Here is a 21,972-nt window from a genome sequence, read left to right on the forward strand (position 1 = left end):
TGTACATAATGTATCAGAATACATAACGTTAAGGAATAATCTATTGTGTAATAGAGGAGCAAATTATAATTTTAGGGTAATTGGATATGTTACTAAGAATATAAATTTATAAAGAATAGGATTTCTTATCTATCTATTCTTATCTATCTTATTTATCTATTATCACGAGGAGGGATTCGAATCGCATCCCGCATCCTTTCGCGCCAATCCGGGGCGGATGCCTGACCAACTCGGCCACTCGTTTGGCGGGTTCGAGTCCCGCCTCGTGATCGAATTCTTTCTATTCTTTATAAACTTATATTTATAAAGCATTTGTATGCCATAAAACCAAAAATATCAAATTTAATGTTACTAAGAAGCTTGGATATGGTTAAATTAATTAATTTTAAAATTTTGCATGCAAATTAGCAATCATTTTTTGTTAAGTATTAAATTAATGTTGCGGTACTTCCATTGAAATTACTTAGCTCTTCTTTGAGCTAAAATTAACTAAGCTCTTTATTTTACGTGTTTACGTACTTTCCTATATATTTGTATTTAGTTTATTGATTGAAGCTAAACTCTCCAGTGAAGCTCGAATAGTTTGCAGGTTCCGGTCGTCTAGCTTCTCAGACTGAATTCCTTTCAAAACCGTATGTCAAGTTTACTTATTGGGAATTATTTTAAAAGAACTAGAAAAACAAAGCAACTTACGCAGATAACGAGTAAATTTTTGATGAAAGGTATAGTTATTGGTCAACTCAAAACCTCATTATTTTGGTGTGCAAAATGATCAAATGAGTAATCCATAAAAGCAAACTACTTAAATCTCAAACTAATATATTCAACTAGACCTTTTAAAAGCGCTTTTCAATCACATATTTTATTCATAAATCATATTATCACAATTTCAAGGACTATATGTAACACTACATTAATTACTGTAGATATTATTATATTCTGATGCTCAAAGTTTGTTATTAGTGTGATGCTTATGAATTTAGTTTCACTCTCTGGGATAATACGTAATTACTAATTACATCACCATATTACCACAAATTATTAAATACGTACTACACACACAGACCACAGTATTCATTACATATACCTACTTTTATAGTCTGACGTGCGTCTCTATTTCACTACTTTTTATTTTTATTGAACAGGGGACGTATTATCACCTCTTATTCCCAGTCAGTCATTTAACCATAATTAACCATCGCTGGTTATTGCGATCATAATATGAATTTGCCAGGCAATTCAATTCACGGCGTAATCTGTCTGGAAATAAGAGGTATAATATTGCCCCAGACTTATAAAATACTCGCTATTACGTAACTACAAGTTATACATAAATCCTTTTAGAATTCCCAAATAAAAGCCGACAAACGTCTAAAAATGCAAATTCAAACAAACAAAAAATATTCAATAGCCGCGTCCAGACCGACCGAGCGCGGCTCGCGAGTCCCGCTCGCGAGCCCATAGTTCGGCCGGTGTGGACGGCGCTCAGGCTTCCTCGGGCGCACGTTGGCTCGGCCGAGCACCGCTCAGCCCCGAGCCATGCGTTGTCGGTTTTTGGCGATGCTCAAAGGCGGCTCAGTCTGAGCTGCTCGCCCGGTGTGGACGGACTTAACGACGCTCGCGAGCCAGAATCAAAAATGGATAAAGAAGACAGTATTCGCTTAATACAACTTTACGGAAGCTTCAAAATGTTATGGGATTCGAAAGATCCAGATCATTTAAATAAAAATTTCGGTTTTGGTACAATTTTTTAATTCAGATTTTTTGTTTCTTTTTTCTTTTTTTTATGATATATCCAGACAACACAAGCGCCGCAGCAGCTAATAAAACGTGGTTTTCCATCGTTATACGGAGATAAATGAATGCTCAAACTGGCTCACCTTGGCTCGCGAGCGCGGCTCGGAACTTTTCACAAATAGCTCTGGTGCCACGGCTCGCGAGCAGGAAGTCTGAGCGCGGCTCGCGAGCCGCGCTCAGCCGGTCTGGACGCGGCTAATAAGAAACAGAACTATCGCGTTATAAACCCTTCGAGTCGGATCTTATCTACATAGAGCGACATTTGTCCGTCAGTTTGTGATGCTATCTTGAATAGAGACGTTTAAATTCATAATGTTGGACGGTTTTGCTAGGGACTGTTTTATGGTATTCACTGCCATGTCTAAAGTTGGTTTGAATATTTTTATATAGAGCTTTTCGTAACAAATAACTGATAGATCAAGAGAAGATAAATGACTGTCTTCTTGGTGCAATGGTTAACTGTGAGTATAGAACGAAGGTGTCCTGGGTTTGATTTCTCATAGGGATTATTATAAAAAAGTAATTTGGTAACTAGGGCAGGAAACAGAAGGCTAATTAAAAAAATAAAAAAAATAAAATAAAAATAGTTTATTTCCTTTCTAAATTTTACACAATTTGGAGTAGTAGGGCCCTCCTAGTAAGTTTAAGATAAAACCTGTGTCAGGAGGACCCGCTCTTCCTTAACTTAAAATAGGTTATCTACATGAAAAAAATAAACTGTTAATAACTAAATATTAATAGTTAAGTGTGGAGTGTATGATTGTGTGTGTGTGATGTGTTTGTGTATTGTGTGTTGTGTGTGTGTGTGTGTGTGTGTGTGTTTGGAAAAGCAATAAATCCGCCCTTTGCATCAAATGTCCTGTCTGTGTTTGTGAAATTTGTATTTATATTTTGTATGCAATAAAGATATTAAATAAATAAATAAATAATAATGAAAAAGTTAAAAAGCCTGTATGTTGAAACTGCCCCACAACACAGCCGGTCAATATGGACACGGTCTTTACTTTTTTAAGGGTCAGAAGTCACAATTTGTATAAGAAAATTACTTTTAGGTCTTCGTACGTCTGTGTTGTTATCCATGTCTGGATCTTAGCTGACCTCGCTATAACATTAGGCTGTTATTTTAATTTTGAATACTATTTGTAATGTATTTAAAAATCAGTGTATGTTTATTTTGTTGTTATGTGTATGTTGGTAAGCTTTGAGGAATTTTTAAAAGATGATGAGTCTTCATGCACAAAAATTGTTCGTCGTCAGTCACTTCGGTCGGTCGGATCGGTTGTTTATTTGAAATAAATTTAATCTGAAAAATTATGACCAATCATTTTTATGCATTCAAATTAACAACTGATTTATGTAGTTAACTTATCTATTTTAAAATAATTACCGTATCCTAAAACCGCCATAATTCTGGGAAAAGCAATGTTTAGTGTTAACCTGGTAAAAAGCTGTATGTAAACGCCATGGCAATAACCTTGTCATTACTATTGATTCATAGGTGCACGCGCATCACGGTCGTTCACTTATCACTTGTCTCTTTCACACCTCATGTATAGATAGAGATAACGGCATTTCTCGCGACTTTCTTTGCTTCGAAAGTAGCTGTCCCGTTCTTTTAAGGCAAGGTGAGAATAAATTGTGACATTTTTTTTCTTATTTATTTGCGGAAATTAAAAGTTCTTTGATATAATTACTTATATTGAACTGTACTAATTTATTAATTACAATACAATTAATTACCAAAGATAATTAGCATAATGCCATCATCCTTATGAAGGTATAATAATAATTACTTGATCACACTTGAATTAAGTACAGTCCTCGAGAAAAGTAGCTCGATATAACATTATTCTTTTACTATAGATTATATTATGATGTAGATTTCACATATTGTTTAGAGTCTTATTCTATTAGTATCATAAACAAATTTAACTGAAATTTAATCTTCGTCACAAATTCAATATTTTTTTTTACAAATTTCATGGTCAATTTTTATCTTATCATTAAAGTTCATGCATATTTTTCCAGTCAAATAGGCCTATGTATTTATCTAAGACAAGTTTAAAAATGTGTTTAACCTCTGCAAACTTGTCTTTTTCATTTTATAAAAAAGGGTTCTTTCTGATATTTATAAGTGTCCCTAATTTATCAAAATTATCGCATATTTAATTAAAAGAAGCTTCTTTCACCGACTGTACATTAGGAATGCAAAGTAAAAACGACGATGACGTCACCGCATCCACTCCCGCGCCGCTCTACAGTTACTTGCGTGCTTCCTCGCAAGCCATTCGACAAACAGACAGTCTTACAGTAAATTCAAGTGAAAATTATATAAATTTGCTATATAAATACGAAAGAAATACAATCAGGTGTTGGGTAACATATTATTAATTAAGATCTGATTGATCGTGTTATGTTTTATTATTGTTTGTTTTGAAAAGTTTAATTCAAGAGTGTAAGTGATTATAATGTAGATTAGAAGTAATTAAATGAAAGTGTTAGTGTTTAAGGAGTAATTAGTGAAAGTGTTACAGTTTAAACTAGAATAAAATAAAAATATAAGAAAAATAGAAAATGTCTGTAAGCCCTGAACCTCAATCTACCACAGGTTTGTTAAACATTTGATACTAGGTACCTATTTAAGATTTTTTAATGCTTTCAAGTTTCAAAGGATGTGAGGAGACAGCGACGTAGAGTTTCTTATAAAAATGTATTTTATCGATGACTGTACTTTATAATACAGTTTTTTTTTTACACTGTTTACATAGAGTATTAAACTCTCGAAATCTTGCGCTAGTATTATGTTTATATGGCCTTGGGAAAAGTTATCGATTCCACTAAAGAACCCATAAAAATAAGTACTTACAAATTGATGCGTACTGATACCTAGGTACAATGCAAAAGTAACAAATTGACGTAACAAACTTACATAAATGTTATGGTCTATATCTTTCATACTACCGAACCTGTTATACCTAATAATATAGCTTTTTCGTTCTCTCCATTTACAATGTTTACAATTTACTTACTTGATATCTATTAATAACAACTATGATACAAATCTGATCAAACTTTGAAGATTAAAAAATCTACAGACAAACAATAAAGCGTGGATGATTTTTTATTATGTATTATGTTCGTGAATATTTAAAAATTCCATCAAATCCATCCATTCCACAAACCGGTTAATATTAAACACAACAAACACTATCTTTTACAAAACACGTTCTAAATAAAAAGTTTAAGCAAGTAGATAAAAGATAAATGAATACGGTCAATATTATATTTAGGTAAACGTAACCTTACAATCAATGAACAAGACCCTAATAACGCTAAAACAACATCAAAACGTCTATTATAGCCGACTCACCTATTCACATGGTTTTACAATCTCACGGTACAATCGCGACAATTTGTCGGTGCCATATCTCAAATCTTTCATATCCGACCCGCGGTTTCTATCAGGAATAGTTTCATTTCGATTCTGTTTTTAATTTTCTAAGCAGTGTACTTTCGTAACGTAGATTGAATTTTTCGATTCGTTCCCATTAAAGCTTTTGAATTATCCGTTATAGCTCTTTTATCTAGTTAAATTGAATCAGTGTTGTGAAATCTTTTACCAAAAATGCCATTTTCTAATATATCTTATATTAGTTTTAATAATAAGCAAATTTTAGTATAATACTGTCCTGCAAAATTGCAGATTTGCCAACTTTTAAAGAACAGAAGATATGTTTTTTAACATCTGAGTATTGTTTTAATTCTTTGTAAACATCGGTCGTATATGAACAGATAAACCATCGAGATCTATTTTAATCTATAGTAATGGTAAATAGCAAATTGGATAAGCTCTTCATGTCTCGTAATCTAGAACACAATATTTAATACTGATTTTACATTCAGTAAATTATCTTTATATAGGCGAAGAAAATCTCTTCAGGCTTTAGATCGAAAGCAAAAGCAATTTCACTATAATATGTTGTAAGAATGATATAAGATAGAGTTATTTAAAGACCAGAATGAGTAATTTAGAAGAGCATTCATAACAATATTATACAATCCTTAAGATTACGTTATGGTCTATGGATAAGTGCATTAACATAACCGTTTGATTCAATCCAATTTAAATCGTATTTTTATCAACGATTATACTATGTAGGTATATTTCCTTATAATAAGATTATTGTAATTTAATGTTTCAAGCATAAATTGTAAATGTTGATTATAAGAACATACAATTAGCGGAACAAAAAAAAAGTGAGACTATGAGATAATAACGCATATATTTGACGAAAATGTAATTAGACACAAGATAACAAATTGATTAACATCTTTTAACAACGAATTTTTCAACGAAGTCTTCGTTATTTTTTATTGAAAAATAAAGAAATTTGAAATAAGTGAAATTTTTAGATGATTATGAACCATCACAAAAAATAAAAAAGTAAGCATTAAATGACTTAACAATAAAATTAAAGCAATATTAATAACGAGTGTTTCCCCCTCTTGCTCTGATTACGGTTTCCATTCGTCTGGGCATGCTACAGATTATGTTATCGATGATTTCTTGAGGCAACCGCTCCCACTCCTCAAGTAATGCGTTTCCAAGTTCATTCAGATTGTTGGGGGCTGGCATTCTGGATTTAACCCTTCTTTTTGGAAAGTCCCAGACATGCTCTATCGGATTCATATCGGGGGAATTTGCTGGCCACTGCATCACCGGTATACCTACGTGGCTCAGATATGCCTGTACCGATTGTACACTACGAGCACGTGCATTATCTTGCATTAGAATAAAGTCGTCACCAATAAATGGGGAAAATGGTACAACATGTTCTTCTAAAATGTCTCTGATGTATCGATCGGCTGTCATGGTCCCTCCTGTGACTATCACTAACTCCGTGCGAGCTCCCAAACATATCCCTCCCCAAACCATAATCGAGCCGCCACCATAAGCCACTGTGTGTTCAAAATTAGACTGTATGCGGCGTTCTCCTTTGCGTCTCCATATTCGCTGTCTCCCATCGATCAGTTTTAAAAGAACTCTGCACTCATCAGTAAAGGGAACCTGCTGCCATTCGTTCAAATCCCAGACGATGCTCTCGCGCATCGGTTTCTGTTCCGCTAATTGTGCCGGTGTGTGTATTATATAAAGTAATAGTTTAATAGGCTCATTATAAACGAGCATCAGCATGTATATTATTGTATACGAGTAATTAATTAAAAAGCGTTTGATACATTATCGGTGACAACCATAGAAATCTAAATAACAAGACACATAGAAGTGCTAAAATGTCATAATTCGTATGAAAACCGCTGTCGCCAAAATCAACACATTCAAACCGAAAGCTAAACAGTACACACAAGTAAACTATGCCTTTTATTGGACAGCTTGATTTTAGTGAAAACTAACTTATCTATTAAATTAAGCTTTTGAATATGTATCCTAACGCACGAATTTACGGTTTATTTTAGAATAACATCCCTAAGTATATGAGACTTTTTGCTCCAATACGAACAAACGTGATAATAAGAATGGTCGACTGTGTCATTCATTGTTATTTCGATTACTATGGTGACGCTCGTAATACTTGTAAATATTCTATAATTTTAAGGAAAAACGGCATTATTTCTAAAAAAAAATATTTTCCGATGAAATATTATTCCTTTATAAGTATAATTACAACTTGTGGAAGAATTTCCGCAATGGGAATTGCTGAAACACACCATGTATACACTCATACGTCTCCAGAGCAACTGAACAGTGACGAATGCACTGGTGTTGTGCAAATCACCTGAGTGGCGACAAGGTCACGCACGCTTACGACTTCTAGTGTCTTGTTATTTAGATTTCTATGGTGACAACTGACAAATGATTGAAATTAAACTGTGGGTACTATAAAGCATTATTTCATGGAACTTGACGATTTAAATTTTAATGATACCTATACAAAAATATATTAATATTGTAGGACCACGTATTTTGGCGAAAAATTGAACGTTTTTATGTACTTATTCCTTTAAAACTGTAAAACTGAACTATTTGTTCATACTTTTCAATCCCCTTTTACGAACAATTATTTTAATAAATAGTTTTTTGTAAGTACTACCAAGTAATTATTTTTTTTTGTTAATTGCTTATTAGATAACTATTTATTTATTCCAGGTGTGGTCGAACTTCGTGAAGACGTGCCTCTAAAGCCCTACAATGCGTCTCCGGGTTTCTGTTCTGGAGGCCCTAGGCTTATAATCGGGGCCTTTTCAGCCCTAACAATAGCCATCACGATAGCATTATTCACACAAATCTACTATGGAGACTACCAAGTAACTTTCATGTACATATGCACTTGATTTGTTTGCACTACCTTATATTAACTTTTAAGTGTGATAAGATTAAATAATAATATTTATTTATGGATGCGAAACCTATAAGTATGTACTTACAATATAGGTTATATGTTTTGTAAACTAAAATAATTCATGTACTTATTCAAAATTAATAGAAAAGGGGTTTCTTTCATATTATTGTTCCTTAAAATATCTTTTTTCAAATCGATGTCATTAACAGTAACCTCTAGGCTCGTTCTTATTTAAAATTCAAGACAGACGATGAAAATAATTAATAATTTTTCCTATTTACCTTCCTACTAATAACTTAACCCGCGTTTGTTCGACTACCCAGATAATATGTACATATTTTTAATTTTTATCATTACTCACTCCACTAAATTATGAACAGTTTCGATTGATAGCGTTACTACTTAAGTACTTCTAACTTCTAAGATACCTACATCGAAACATAATCAAAACACTCATACGTCCATCCTCAAAAACTTTAGTTACATATTACAAATAAAATATTAATCCCTAAAATATAAAATATAACTAGCTTTCCACCCGCGGCATCGCCCGCGCAGTCAAAGAAAAATACGCATAGTTCCCATTCCCGTGGGATTTCCGGGATAAAACCTATCCTATGTCCTTTCTCGGGTATCAAAATATCTCTATACCAAATTTCATGCAAATTGGTTCAGTAGTTAAGGCGTGATTAAGTAACAGACAGACAGACAGCGTTACTTTCGCATTTATAATATTAGTATGGATTATAGATACTTATTTACCTTCTTATCACAGATAGTCCCTCACGGTTCCGTATCGTCGTCCGCAGCGGAATGTTCTAGCATCGGCACCAATATATTGAGAGACGGTGGTGGCGCTATAGATGCAGCCATCGCGAGTTCGTTGTGCCTGGCCGTGGTCGCGCCGCATCGGACTTCACTTGATGCGTATGTAGAAATTGTTAAGAACTTTTTCGAACGTGTTTAAAATTGAATGAAAGTAATTAGGGTAACGGCACCAGTGGTCAGCCTCATAACAGCTTTTTGAAGTTTTGACAATTGCCATTTCTACAACAATCGTCGAATAAAAAAACGTACAACATGTATGGATTTATTGTTTATTGTAGTTTCGAATCAGCGTTTATCAAAAACAATAATTCTCTTAGTAAAATATATAATTAATTTTAAACAAAAAATGGCCCAGTGTCCCAGTGAACAGCCTCTAAAAACCAATAAACAGCCTTGTTGAACCCAGTGTTCAGCCTTTAGTAAGTATAACTAATTATGAGATCAAAATAAACAATGTTATATCAAAATCAACTATATTAATCACATTTTTATAGCAACGATTCACTTAGCACAAAAAAATGTATATATCGCACATAATACAAATATTATTTTAAACATACTATTACAATCTCTTTGTGTCTTCTTATTTTCTAGGTAGGTACTTCTTATTATTTATCATAAAAACAGCAATAATTCTTTTTAAAGAAATCAGCGATATTAGTTTATAATATTATTGATGTATCTATAATCCACAATATATATAATTATAATCAACCACAGGAGGATCTCTTTCGGAGGATTTCTCTGGAGGATACTGTTGTCTTGGCGGCATTTTTAGCTAGAAAAAAAGGGAACAATAATAACTTTTGGATATGAATACACATAATACAATTATTTCAGGTAAAACTTAACTAACATGAAGTATTACTTATAGATTTAAACACAAACATTCGAATTTATAGTTCAAATATTATTTCAATAACATCGTGGCTGAATACTGGATCATTGAGACCACAGATTGAGACCCAGTGGTCAGCCGCTTGAAAAAAATATTTTGAAATGCGGCTGACCACTGGGTTTTCTAACAATTAGGAATTATCCCAGTAATCAGCCCCAGGGGCTGTCCATTGGATCTTTCATAAAAAATCAGTATCCAATGGTCAGCCCCTCAAATTTTTAAGTAAAAAAACAATATTTTTTATCAAATTTCACAAAATTAAATGCTCTAAGTAATCTATAAAGTTATTATCTATAAAACACAATCACATTTCATACTAAAATATGTTATTTCTCACCTTTCAAAAGAGCACCACATGAAACAAAAAATATTGCAGACATGACACTTCAGCTCTTGTCGGCGGACAGCACCTGTACGAACGTGTTTACTTCTCTCCCCTGACCCCCTGCTGCTCCTATCGCGTGATGCATGAACCAATAACGAAACAGAGCTTCTATTAAGGTGCGCGTGATTTGGTTATTTTGATTACAGCGATATTTATGGCCAATAAACAACGCAATAGGCTGATCACTGGTGCCTGGCTGACCACTGGTGCCGTTACCCTATAATATGTAATAGTTAAGACGGTAAACAATTTGTACTGCAGAATTGTTATAGTTAATTATATTTAATCAACACTACAAAATACGAATACAGATTGATCCTATTTATTTAATTAAGTAATAAAATGCAGGTAAGTAACCACTTACCAAACAAAATATTGCGCCTTAATTTTGAAATTCGAACAATTTTTGTTTTCTTTTTTTTTTGTAGTCTTCTGAACTGTTTATAGTCAACCAGTAATAATCGCTATTATAACTTTTATAGACTTTGTCTATTTTTAAGGAAATATACAAGACATATTTTTTTTCACTAATAATCTATTAATTTAAATCACCGCGGTATAAAATAATAAAAAGATCAATCATCAACATTATTTAATTCAGCGCCATCTATACGTTTTACTGTGAACTATTATAAAAGTTCTGGTCTACATCGGTCTTTTTTATGTTGTTACTTGATTTTTTTTAAAGGAAAAAAATTTTCAACGATTAATTTTAATTGGATTAAATAAAATAATTGTAATATTTAAATAAATAATCATACTTAAACGTGTGTTTTGTTTTTTTTGTTTCAGCGCCATCTACACAAATTTATGCGAACTGTTAAAACTATCATGACGTCATAGAATCATTTTAAATATTTGTTAACACCACAGATGGCGCTGTCACATTTATAAAGAAAACAATAAAAAATATCGAATTTTTAATCTACAATACTTATTATAATATTTGTATTATTTTTTTTTTCATTAATATTTATTGATTTCATTTACACCTAAAATTATAGAAAGGAGTAAGTACAATCAATATAAGAATGACATTGCATTCTTTGTTTTAAGAAGTTAGTAGTTACATATTTTTAAAGTGTACATTTTGATTTTAGGAGTGGATCTCTGTTATTCTGGGAATACAGAAAATCTCCCACAGAACAGCCTACACTGATAGAATGGGGAGGAATACAGAATGCATCATCTCCCTCTATATACCCTGCACCAAGAATGATAGTGGCTTTGGCGGCGCTACACAAAACCTATGGCGTTATGCCATGGTCAAAATTATTGCAGCCTGCAATAGATTTAGCCAGGTGCGTTTTTAGTAAGTACTTATCACTTGAAAATTGAAATGCCTTCATGTTTATGTGGAAATCATCTTTAATAGATGCTTTGCGTAGATAATATCGACTCCAAAAGACAGAGAAGTTTCACAATTTCGACTGTATTTTCTTATGTTTGTTTCTTCGGAACTCTCGACTGGGTGAACCGATTTTGATGATTGGTTTTTTAATTTGACCAAACCTTTTACCTTCTGGTTAGTCAGAATATACCTTGTTAGTGTTTACTACATGTACCTACTGTATATTTTTACATTACATTTGCTGTATGTAGCCAAATGTATTTATTTTTTCACTTGTAATGCCATTAGAGTTCACTGCTTCGCTTATTTTTCACCTTCTAGAAAACATTATTGCAAAATGCAATGTGTGACTTAACCAGGTGTGTTGTTTTTTACTTTTTTACGGTAGAAATACCATCTTGTTTATTTCGAATTAATTTTAATGGAAGTTATAGTTCTAGTTTTTCGCCTTACAAAAGAAAAATAAAATGTTGAGATATAAATGCCTAATATTTAACTAATATTTTTAACTGCTATCTAACGCTAGAGCCTAGAGGTACGTGTACTATGTAAATTACGCTCATTTACATACTTACAGCGAAAATATATTATACTATTTCATCATTATAATTTATAAAATACATGTATGGAATATAAAATATATTTGGAGATATTATGTAGCTGCGAGAGGCGTGTTACACGTATGGTTGAAAACTCGTTAATTTGCACTTTATACATATATATTATATACATACGAATAGAATTATTGTAAGGAAACTTTTAACTGTAAGAATACAATTTTGATTACCATTAATTTAGTTATAACTCAGAAGGTGTTAACGTTAGAAAATGAAAGAAAGAAAAAAGAAGTACCTCAATTAAAATGAAGGTGAACACAGTGAAACCTTTTTTCTATTCTTTATTTTAAATGTTTATTTATAGAGAAATCATTTGAATGCCATAAAACCAAAAATATGAAATTCAACATTGAAACCTATTACAATGGGAATGATTTCTCCTGAAATTTACAATTCATATACACTTGAAAAAACAACACGAAAAAGAATTGGCGTCTTTCAACATTTTTCTTAAACTGCTCGAACTGCCTCACACATTTATTCTGTGCATGTTTTACACAGTCCCATTTAATAAAAATAGTTATTATTTGTCCTTTTTAGTACTGGATACAACGTATCTACGGGTCTCTCGATCGCAGCAGCATCACAAGCAGAGCCGGGTTACATCACTGGGTCGACCCGGAAAGAACCGCTATTGGCCAGTTACTTACAATTACTGCAACATAACACCAGTACAGGTATATAATTTTAATTTTTAATAATATTATTTGAATTAGTTACTTTTATTTAAATAATTAACTATTTAGAATTTCGTAGAAATTTCTTTGTTAATAAATCTACATTAAATTTAATTGTTATAATATTATAATTCGTTCTATTTTAGGAACTTTAAACCTGTCTGGTAAAATAATATTATAATGAGTAGGTATGTCAGCTGTATAATTATATGCTATTTGCGTATTGTCTGTCTGCTTTCTTTGTGCTATTCAAAATCCGAAACAGCGGATTTGTTTTACATTATTATTTATTTTTACACGTAGAGGCAATAATAAACGAGCGACTCGCTGTTCAATGTGGAGTATTCACAATACGTAACATATCTTTATTTTATTTATTTCCCCTGATCAATCTTTCCTAAGCCTAAACAAGGAATTAGTAGATACTCTTACACAAAACATCAGATTTTGAAGTCAAAACTTCTTAAGCGGCGTTGGGTATAAAATCTTAAACTCGCGTCAGGACACGTGGCCTGATCGAAAAAGCGTAAGACGGATTTTTTTTTTAGCCCTTATATTCCATGCGTAAGACGAATACCATTCCAAAATATCAAACATGCTGAACGTTTATAATCAAGTTTTCACTTCTTCCGGCACTCCCGGAGTGCAACCCGTCTTTTTTTCTTCATTTTTACACGCTTTATATTAGCTTCACCTGTATGTTTGTATGTTTGTAACCGACTTCTTTGGGCGCGATTTTGACCCACTTTAAACGGTCAGATTTCGTTCAAACTTTGTAGATTTATTGAGGACCGATGACAATACACTAATTTGATAAAATTTTCTATTTTTTAGTTCGGTTTTCTATAAAAAGCGTGTTTTTTAGTTTTTTTAAACTATTATTATTCTTGATATATCATCAACATGTAACAACTTCCTAGAGCTATGCACCACCTGGCCCTGCGAGGCCCTAACTCCCAGCACCAGTGCTGCGGTCCCTGCAGGGCCCTGGCGGGTGTGGACAGGGACCGCGGGTGCTAGGGCTGCTACCGCGCTAGCCGCGGCCCTGGTTCCTGCGCCGCTGACAGCCCTGGATGGATTCCAACGGTATGTGGTGATTTGATCCTTATTTTTTAATTAAACATAAAATTTAAAGCAATTTAAAGATAGGTAAATTATCATTAAATGTAAAATAAAGAAATTCACAATACTTTTTCTTCAGTAATATAGCTTCGAAACCTTGAAATTCGCATTTAAACTAATTTACATTTACAAACTACTGCATACCTTATAAATAGTAATTATTGTTTTATTGATTTAAGGTGGTGGCAAGTTTACAAGCGCAAACGATTGGCATTATTTTAAAAAAACTATATTATTATAGGTAAAAAGATAGGTTACCCTTACCAATACAACATTCCATCAAAAATCAAAAAAATCACACTAACGCGAACACGATTAGACAATAACTATCGAAAACGAAATGAGACAACTGAAAAAAAAGTAAAAAAAAAATTAATTAATTTCTCTCGGGGCTCTAAATAAATAACCTACACCTTTACTTACAATATCGTTCTATTTTAAACTTTACACGCATGCCAATAAAACTCATATTTCCCTAACGAATGTATTCCTTTAGGGTGGTATCAAGCTTACAAGCGCAAGCGATTACAGCAGCGGGTAATTGGCCGAGCGGTGTAGCGTCTGGCCTTGCTGTTGTTGACCCACAGGACACTTATGTTGCTCTAGTTACGTATGTATTTGTTTTAATTTCCTTAGAGTAATAATTTGAGTAATTGAAATGTATTTGTATGAAAATAGACAATAGGTATCTCTATAAATCAATATAATCATCATGGTAACATGCAAGATATAGTATCCCAGGATAGAAGGACTTTCACCGCGCTGAATAAGTCAGGTTTTTTTCTTCAAATTAAATGTATTAATGTAGTAACTAATAAATTAAATTAAATGGGTTTCATAAACAATTTCATTCTAGAAAATGTTCAAATAACGATTTCAAATTTACTGGCTTTAGCACTAATTTTAAACTTAGGTGTATACCTCAGACGTGCCTCAGACCAACTTTAAAATTTATTAGTTAGGTACTTACTTCCGCGGTTTCACCCGCGTGGCTCCGCTCCATATATTGGCCTTAGCGTGATGATATTATATGAGTATGGCCGCCAAATATTGTACAATAACAGTCGTGAAATCGTAACACACCGTAACATACGTGACTGATAGTAACATACGTGATTTTGTTAAGCCTAGTGTACATTACAACTAATAATGCAGGAGATTTTTTTTACATTTCTGTTTTATATTGTTAATTAAATTATTTGATTAAATTACTTTAAAACTCAATAAAACAAATTTAAATATTAAAGAAAAAGTTTTATTTCTCAAATTTTGTATTTCTATAATACTTACAAATGCAAGAATCATTCACAACTTATGATATTAATTACGAATACGAATTATTATAGTAAAAAAGTTACTAACTTCCGAAACATGATAGTTTTTGAAGTGGGTTCTCTTTATGTAAAAAAGTAAATTTTTAACTTTAGATTCTCTAGTGAGTACTACCCCTAAGAGCCGCTCACGGATGTTACGTAACACAATAGTAACACATGGTATCATTCGTGAATAAAAATATGGTTGGACATAACCTAAAAAGCCTTTATTCGCCAAAGTATTGTAGTAATAAGACGCCGCATAGTTTGATTTGTTACTAGAACACTAAAGCTACACACATAATTTAAATAATATAGTAAATTTGTATTCTTACCTTGCATAATTCTCACTCAAAATTATCAAAATGTTCTGGGACAAAAATGCCGACTACCTTTCGATCAACTTTTACAGTAACAAAATGGCGATTTTTTTTTCTAAATGTAGGCCAACATGTAAATCGGTGTTGCCCCTACTTAAAAATATTTTTGTGGCTTGGATATCTAGTTATTTAGGGTGTTATTTTATGGTAACCGTGCGTGAAGTATCATTCGTGAAAAAAAGTGAGACATAGTTTTAAGTGAGTTTTATATTAATTTCCTTTATGTTATTTTTATTAGAACTTGTTAAAACTATCCATAAGTTTACAGAATAATTTAGAAATACCAAAATTTTACAGGTATCAATAGATTTTTGCATAATTTTGTGACTTCAAAGTGTGAGATGACTAAGTGGGACACATGATTTTAGTATGGAAAGGAAAATAAGCATTTCAAAAAAAAAAAATTGAGCTTGTTAAAGGCACTCAAAATTAATTTAAATTATTAATATAATGATAAATATAACATAGTGAAGCTGAAACTATTTAAAAACTACCATAATTACTATATAAAAAAATCTGGTGCTATATAAAATGACAAGGACATTTTTTTTTCTTGAATGTACAATTTTTGGCGGCCATACTCATATATTATATAGCCTATGCCCTATATAATATAGCCTTAGCCTATAAGCCTTCCTCGATGAATGGGCTATCTAACACCGAAAGAATTTGTCAAATCGGACCAGTAGTTCCTGAGATTAGCGCGTTCAAACAAAGAAACAAACTCTTCAGCTTTATAATATTAGTATAGAAATAATTAAATATAATATTATTACGTTTTAGCGGTCTATCAGTACCATTCGGTTCTGGTAACATAACAGGCGACGGCTGGAAACAAGACATACCTTCCTCTCCATTAGACTTGGCTCCCGCTATTCTAATCGACGAGTTCGTTTGCGGTAAGATATTTATAAGTGTTAGATGTTTCTAGATCACCTATAACATTAGAAACTGTCTTCTAAATGTTTTAAAGAATTTAGTCCATTATTATCTGTTACATTTACATTTATTTTCAGCTACGACTAGAATTTTGTTGCGACATTGCTGCATTTTTTTTATTTCAGATCACTAATGTATTCAATCTTTTTAGTAAATTACTAGCTCTCCGCCCGCGGCTTCGCCCGCGTTTTCAAAGAACCGCGTAATTACCGTTCCCGTGGGATTTCCGGGATAAACCGGTGTGCTATTATCCATGTTACCCTCTATATGTGTGCTAAATTTCATTGTAATCAGTAATATTTGCGTGACTGACTTAACAAACATACACATAGATCATTTTCCCGGGGTAAAAAGTAGCATCTATGTCCTTTCTCGGGTATCAAAATATATCCATACCAAATTTCATGCAAATTGGTTCAGTAGTTTAAGCGTGATTGAGGACAGATAGACAGACAGACTTACTTTCGCATTTAAAATATTAAGTATGGATATTTTCTGAGATACCTAACTACTAACTACCTAACTACCTAGTGGTCCGTGATTATTTTTATTGTGCCATATATATTGGTCCATGGCCATAATAATAATTATATTATACTTTGATAAACATGCTAAAACATTCAAGAATAAATGCTATAAAAGGAAGAGCCAATAATTTGAAAATAAAATAATATTCAAACAAATTTATTCACATTTTCAGGTACACGTTATGTAATGGGCGGGGAATCGCTTTCAGCGCTTGCAGAGGGCGCTGCAGCAGCGCTTATAGAAGGTCCTTTGAATATAGTAGACGCGGTAGAAAGCGCAAGAGTCGCTGTAGGCGCGGGTGGGACGCTAGCGCTCGAACCGGACAGATTGTTACCTCCAGCGGCTTTAGCGACGCTGCTCAATGGAGTACCGCTGAACGCTACACTTCCGCTTTCAGCGCTTAATTTGGTGCAACAGAGGGGAGACGAACTTTTGTCGCACGCGGACAGTCGTGGTGGTGGACTTGCGTCGAGATTTTAGTTAATAAATTATTGTTGATTTTTCATTTTGTTGTTTTATTTTTACTCACAGTGTAAAATGATATAGGTACACGATCAGACTAGCTTTGAACAATTATTGCGTTTATTTGATTTTTTTGAAGTTCTAACATACAACGAATTAGCGTTTTGAAGATCCAAGACCTAATCTACTAAGAAATGTTTTAATAAATAAATGTTGTGTGGTTTTATGAAACCACGGTAAAAGTGAAACTGTTCGAACGGTTCCGAACACTGCTTTTTGTAGCGAATGTCGCGTGACGGTCGGCTGCCGCGATACACGCGACATGCGCTACACAGACCAAAAAGTTTGAGACGATGTAATAAAAGTTTTACTTTAAAATCAGGCACTGAATTTAGCTTTGTGAATCAAACCTTTTTCTAGGTACCCTTCATTATAGTTCTGCCTCACTCTTATCACTTTGGGGTATGGAAAATAAATGTTTTTCGTTTCTCAGACCTTCCCGATATGCACGCAAAATTTCATGAGAATCAGTCAAGCCCATTCACAGGAGATTAACTTGAAACACCGCGACACGAGAATTTAAATGCTAGATCGGTCATAAATATACCAATGATAATTTTAACAAGTGTGATTTATTTAGACATCGTTTAATGAAAGGAGTGTCAAGAGTTAATAAGTCGTTAACATATGTCCAATGAATAGTTGGCATTAGCTCCTGCTATCGAGTTTGAGATGGAAAATTCTGAAAAATATCTAATCTCGTAATAAATTATTATGGGTACTTACCTATATTATATTCAATCATTATGACAATGTGATTACTGAAACATTACAACTACAAAAACACAAATATTACTGCTAATATTACGACTTAAATCATTTGATAAAATTTCCATTGAAAGAACAACTTAGAAATTCAGGCTCGAAAGATTTTAAGCACGATTTATTCTTATTATTGATCCCGACTGGGACCGAAACATTTAAAATTTAACACAAGAAGATACAACAATCTTAGATCTCAAATTTCTTTTTAATTTATTTTAAGCCATTTACTAAAAGACATACATAACATGCCAGTATATAGAACAATGGTATAAATTATATCAAGGAAATATCCCAGAGCTCAGTACAAAGCGTACGTTCAATACGCCCTTCATTCACTGTAACACGTGCCAAAACATTGTTTACTACGATATATAATTCGCAGCCAAGAACATTATATTTAAACAATGTTACTGTCGAGTAATTTATACGAGCCTGCGATGACGCAGTGCACATGTAGCAGGCAAATTGTATAATGTCGCCGTTTACAAACGGCTTCGTCAGTTTACAATTGATCGACATTTTGTATTATACGTTAAGAATTTACTTTTTCCAAAAGTCTACAAGGAGCCGTTTGCGAGTCGACAGAGTGGTTTCGCGGGGCTCCTATTTCTCATCATCATCAGCATCCCATCAGCCCATATATTATGTTCCCACTGCAGGGACATGGGCATCTTTTATGGGCATATTGGCACTTGTGCCACAGCTTTTTTAAGCTTTTATAGGTGCCATCGTTCATAAAGTTTTTTGTATCTGTGTTTTTATTGTTCCAAATAAAGAATTTTTTTTTGAGGGTACACCTCGCTGACCAAGTGCTGGTTGGCATAATATGTTAGATGTCATCATTGTAAAAATGCAACGAACCTAACCTAACCCACCCTGTAACCAAAACAAAAATTTCCGAATTCTGTTAAGCATCATGCCTCAGCATATTAAATTCTGAGCGTTTGCAAAATGGCGTTATTATACGCTATGGCTACAACATATAAGTAATAACAAGCGAGTGTTATCAGATACAGGGCTATTTTGGTGATTCGCAAGATATTCTGACATTGATCTTGACATTCATTTGTGTCACGTGTACGCTATTTTAGCGCGTTTTTTGTTTTCTGTCTATGGTTTAATATAGAGTGTAAAATAAGGGTTTTAGGGCTTATTGTTGTTGTCTATTAGCTCAAAACAACTCAAAACGGTACCGTTATTACATGGATGGGGTTTGTTATAATTCAAAGTACACCCACCGGCACACTTAGCGGAACAGATTTGAACGAATGACAGCAGGTTCTCTTTACTCAGAGTGCAGAGTTCTTTTAAAACAGATCGATGGGGGTCAGCGAATATGAAGACGCAAAGGAGAACGCCACATACCTACAGTCTAATTTTGAACACACAGTGGCTTTTGGTGGCGGCTCGATTATGGTTTGGGGAGGGATAATATGTTTGGGAGCTCGCACGGAGTTAGTGATAGTCACAGGAGGGACAATGACAGCAGATCGATACATCAGTGTCATTTTAGAAGAACATTTTGTACCATTTGCCCCATTTATTGATGACGACTTTATTCTAATGCAAGATAATGCTCGTGCTCATAGTGCACAATCGGTACAGGCATTTCTGAGCCACGTGATGCAGTGGCCAGCAAATTCCCCCAATATGAATCCGATAGAGCATGTCTGGGACTTGCTAAAAAGAAGGGTTAAATCCAGAATGCCACCCCCCTCCCCCCAACAATCTGGATGAACTTGGTAACGCATTACTTGAGGAGTGGGAGCGGTTGCCTCAAGAAATCATCGATAACATAATCTGTAGCATGCCCAGACCAATGGAAACCGTAATCAGAGCAAGAGGGGGAAACACTCGTTATTAATTTTGCTTTAATTTTATTGTTAAACCTAAAAATGCTTACTTAAAATCATGCTTACTTTTTTTATTTTTTGTGATGGTTCATAATCATCAAAAACTTTCACTTATTTCAAATTTCTTTATTTTTCAATAAAAAATAACGAAGACTTTTCAAAGTCTTTGTTAAAAGATGTATCAATTTGTTATTTTGTGTCTAATTACATTTTCGTCAAATATTATATGCGTTATTATCACATAGTCTAACTTTTTTTTCTGTTCCGCGTCTTGTGCCAGTGTGTAGGTATATTTTATAGGATAAGTAGTGATAAAAAAGAAATACCGCGAAAAGTAAGTAATCAACAGAAAATCGAACCCGATTCATAGTTCCCGCATTAACCAAGACAATATACGATTAGAATCGTTTATGTGACAGTAAGTAATTTATATTACAAAAACATCAATGTAAAAGGTAATTTGTCGCAGCCATTACATAAAAAGCTAATCATTATATTGTTATTAATCGTTTCTTTATTTCTTCTCACAATTACTAGTTATGTTTCACATTGTTATGCCTTTGTTTAACTATTGACAAGATATTGCGTTGAATAAGACCCAATATTCTGCTGTAAATCTATGAAATACAGTTAAGATAAAGTTTCTTATTCTAATATTGTAGCATTCGATGGTTAATTTATTCTAAATTTTAATATAAAGAATCTTTAAGTTAGTACCTACTGCGTAGCAAATCTTTAATATCTTTACAGAATAACTTGCAGAATAACAACTGGTAAATCTTGAGAAATTGTAACAAATCGGACAATCCGGGACTAAAAATAGTTTAATTGAAAAAACATTTATGCGTGCAGTTCTTTAGGAAGGCCACCACCAAAAAAGCCAAGCATGAATAAAAATTTCAAACAATGAGAATATTATACCGTTCGCGTTGGGCAGAATTAATCACTATCACTGCATAGTATATAGCTATAACAAAGTCGCTTTCTCTGTCCCTAAGTCCCTATGTCCCTTTGTATAATTAAATCTTTGAAACTACGCAACGGATTTTGATGCGTTTTTAATTTTTATTAATAGATTTGATTCAAGAGGAAGGTTTTAGTAAGTATATGTATAATTTATTATGTTTTAGACTTTTAGACAAAGCGGGCGAAGCCGCGGGCGGAAAGCTAGTAGAATACAAAAACATTTATTTCCGACGAATGATTCTATCGCATAGATGTTATTAGATAACAATATCTTAAAATAACAAAAGAGACTAAAGACTTAATTTATTATATCTGTTATCACATGAAAATAATATTCTACGTCATTCATGGGTCAGCTAGTCATGTGCATTCTATATTGACCCAACTGAAAACAATCATATTAATTATCTGTGATTGAAACGTCCTATTTGATCAATAATCGTACTCATGCATTTGTATGCTCCTCTGATGTAATAGTTTGCGTGGTTTCCAGTCACTGCTAATAAACAAACTAATAAAATACACGAGTATTTCATATTGTTTATGCTTGCGATTAGTCAGTAACTAATAACATGCTATTTGTAGATTCTTAGATAAAGGAGTAACCAAGATATCGACAAAAATAAACTATATAGATACATCACTACATAGAATAAAACAAGATTCCTGCCG

General features: G+C 33.2%; 1 protein-coding gene across 1 annotated transcript; it reads left to right on the top strand.

The window, feature by feature from the left end:
* Nucleotides 1-4,048: 4,048 nt before the first annotated feature.
* Nucleotides 4,049-17,699, top strand: LOC149910108 (glutathione hydrolase 6-like). Its single transcript, XM_090110530.1, has 9 exons — nucleotides 4,049-4,405; nucleotides 7,964-8,121; nucleotides 8,932-9,083; nucleotides 11,368-11,568; nucleotides 12,776-12,912; nucleotides 13,833-13,998; nucleotides 14,531-14,644; nucleotides 16,511-16,626; nucleotides 17,367-17,699. The coding sequence occupies exons 1-9, from the start codon at nucleotides 4,372-4,374 to the stop codon at nucleotides 17,672-17,674; spliced, it is 1,386 nt and encodes a 461-aa protein (XP_089966656.1). The 5' UTR covers nucleotides 4,049-4,371; the 3' UTR covers nucleotides 17,675-17,699.
* The last annotated feature ends 4,273 nt before the right edge of the window (nucleotides 17,700-21,972 follow it).

The sequence above is a fragment of the Colias eurytheme genome, chromosome 2 (assembly GCF_061535395.1).
Source record: "Colias eurytheme isolate Ceu_HAF_F1 chromosome 2, ilColEury1 Martin Lab GWU primary, whole genome shotgun sequence".
Classification (NCBI taxonomy): domain Eukaryota; kingdom Metazoa; phylum Arthropoda; class Insecta; order Lepidoptera; family Pieridae; genus Colias; species Colias eurytheme.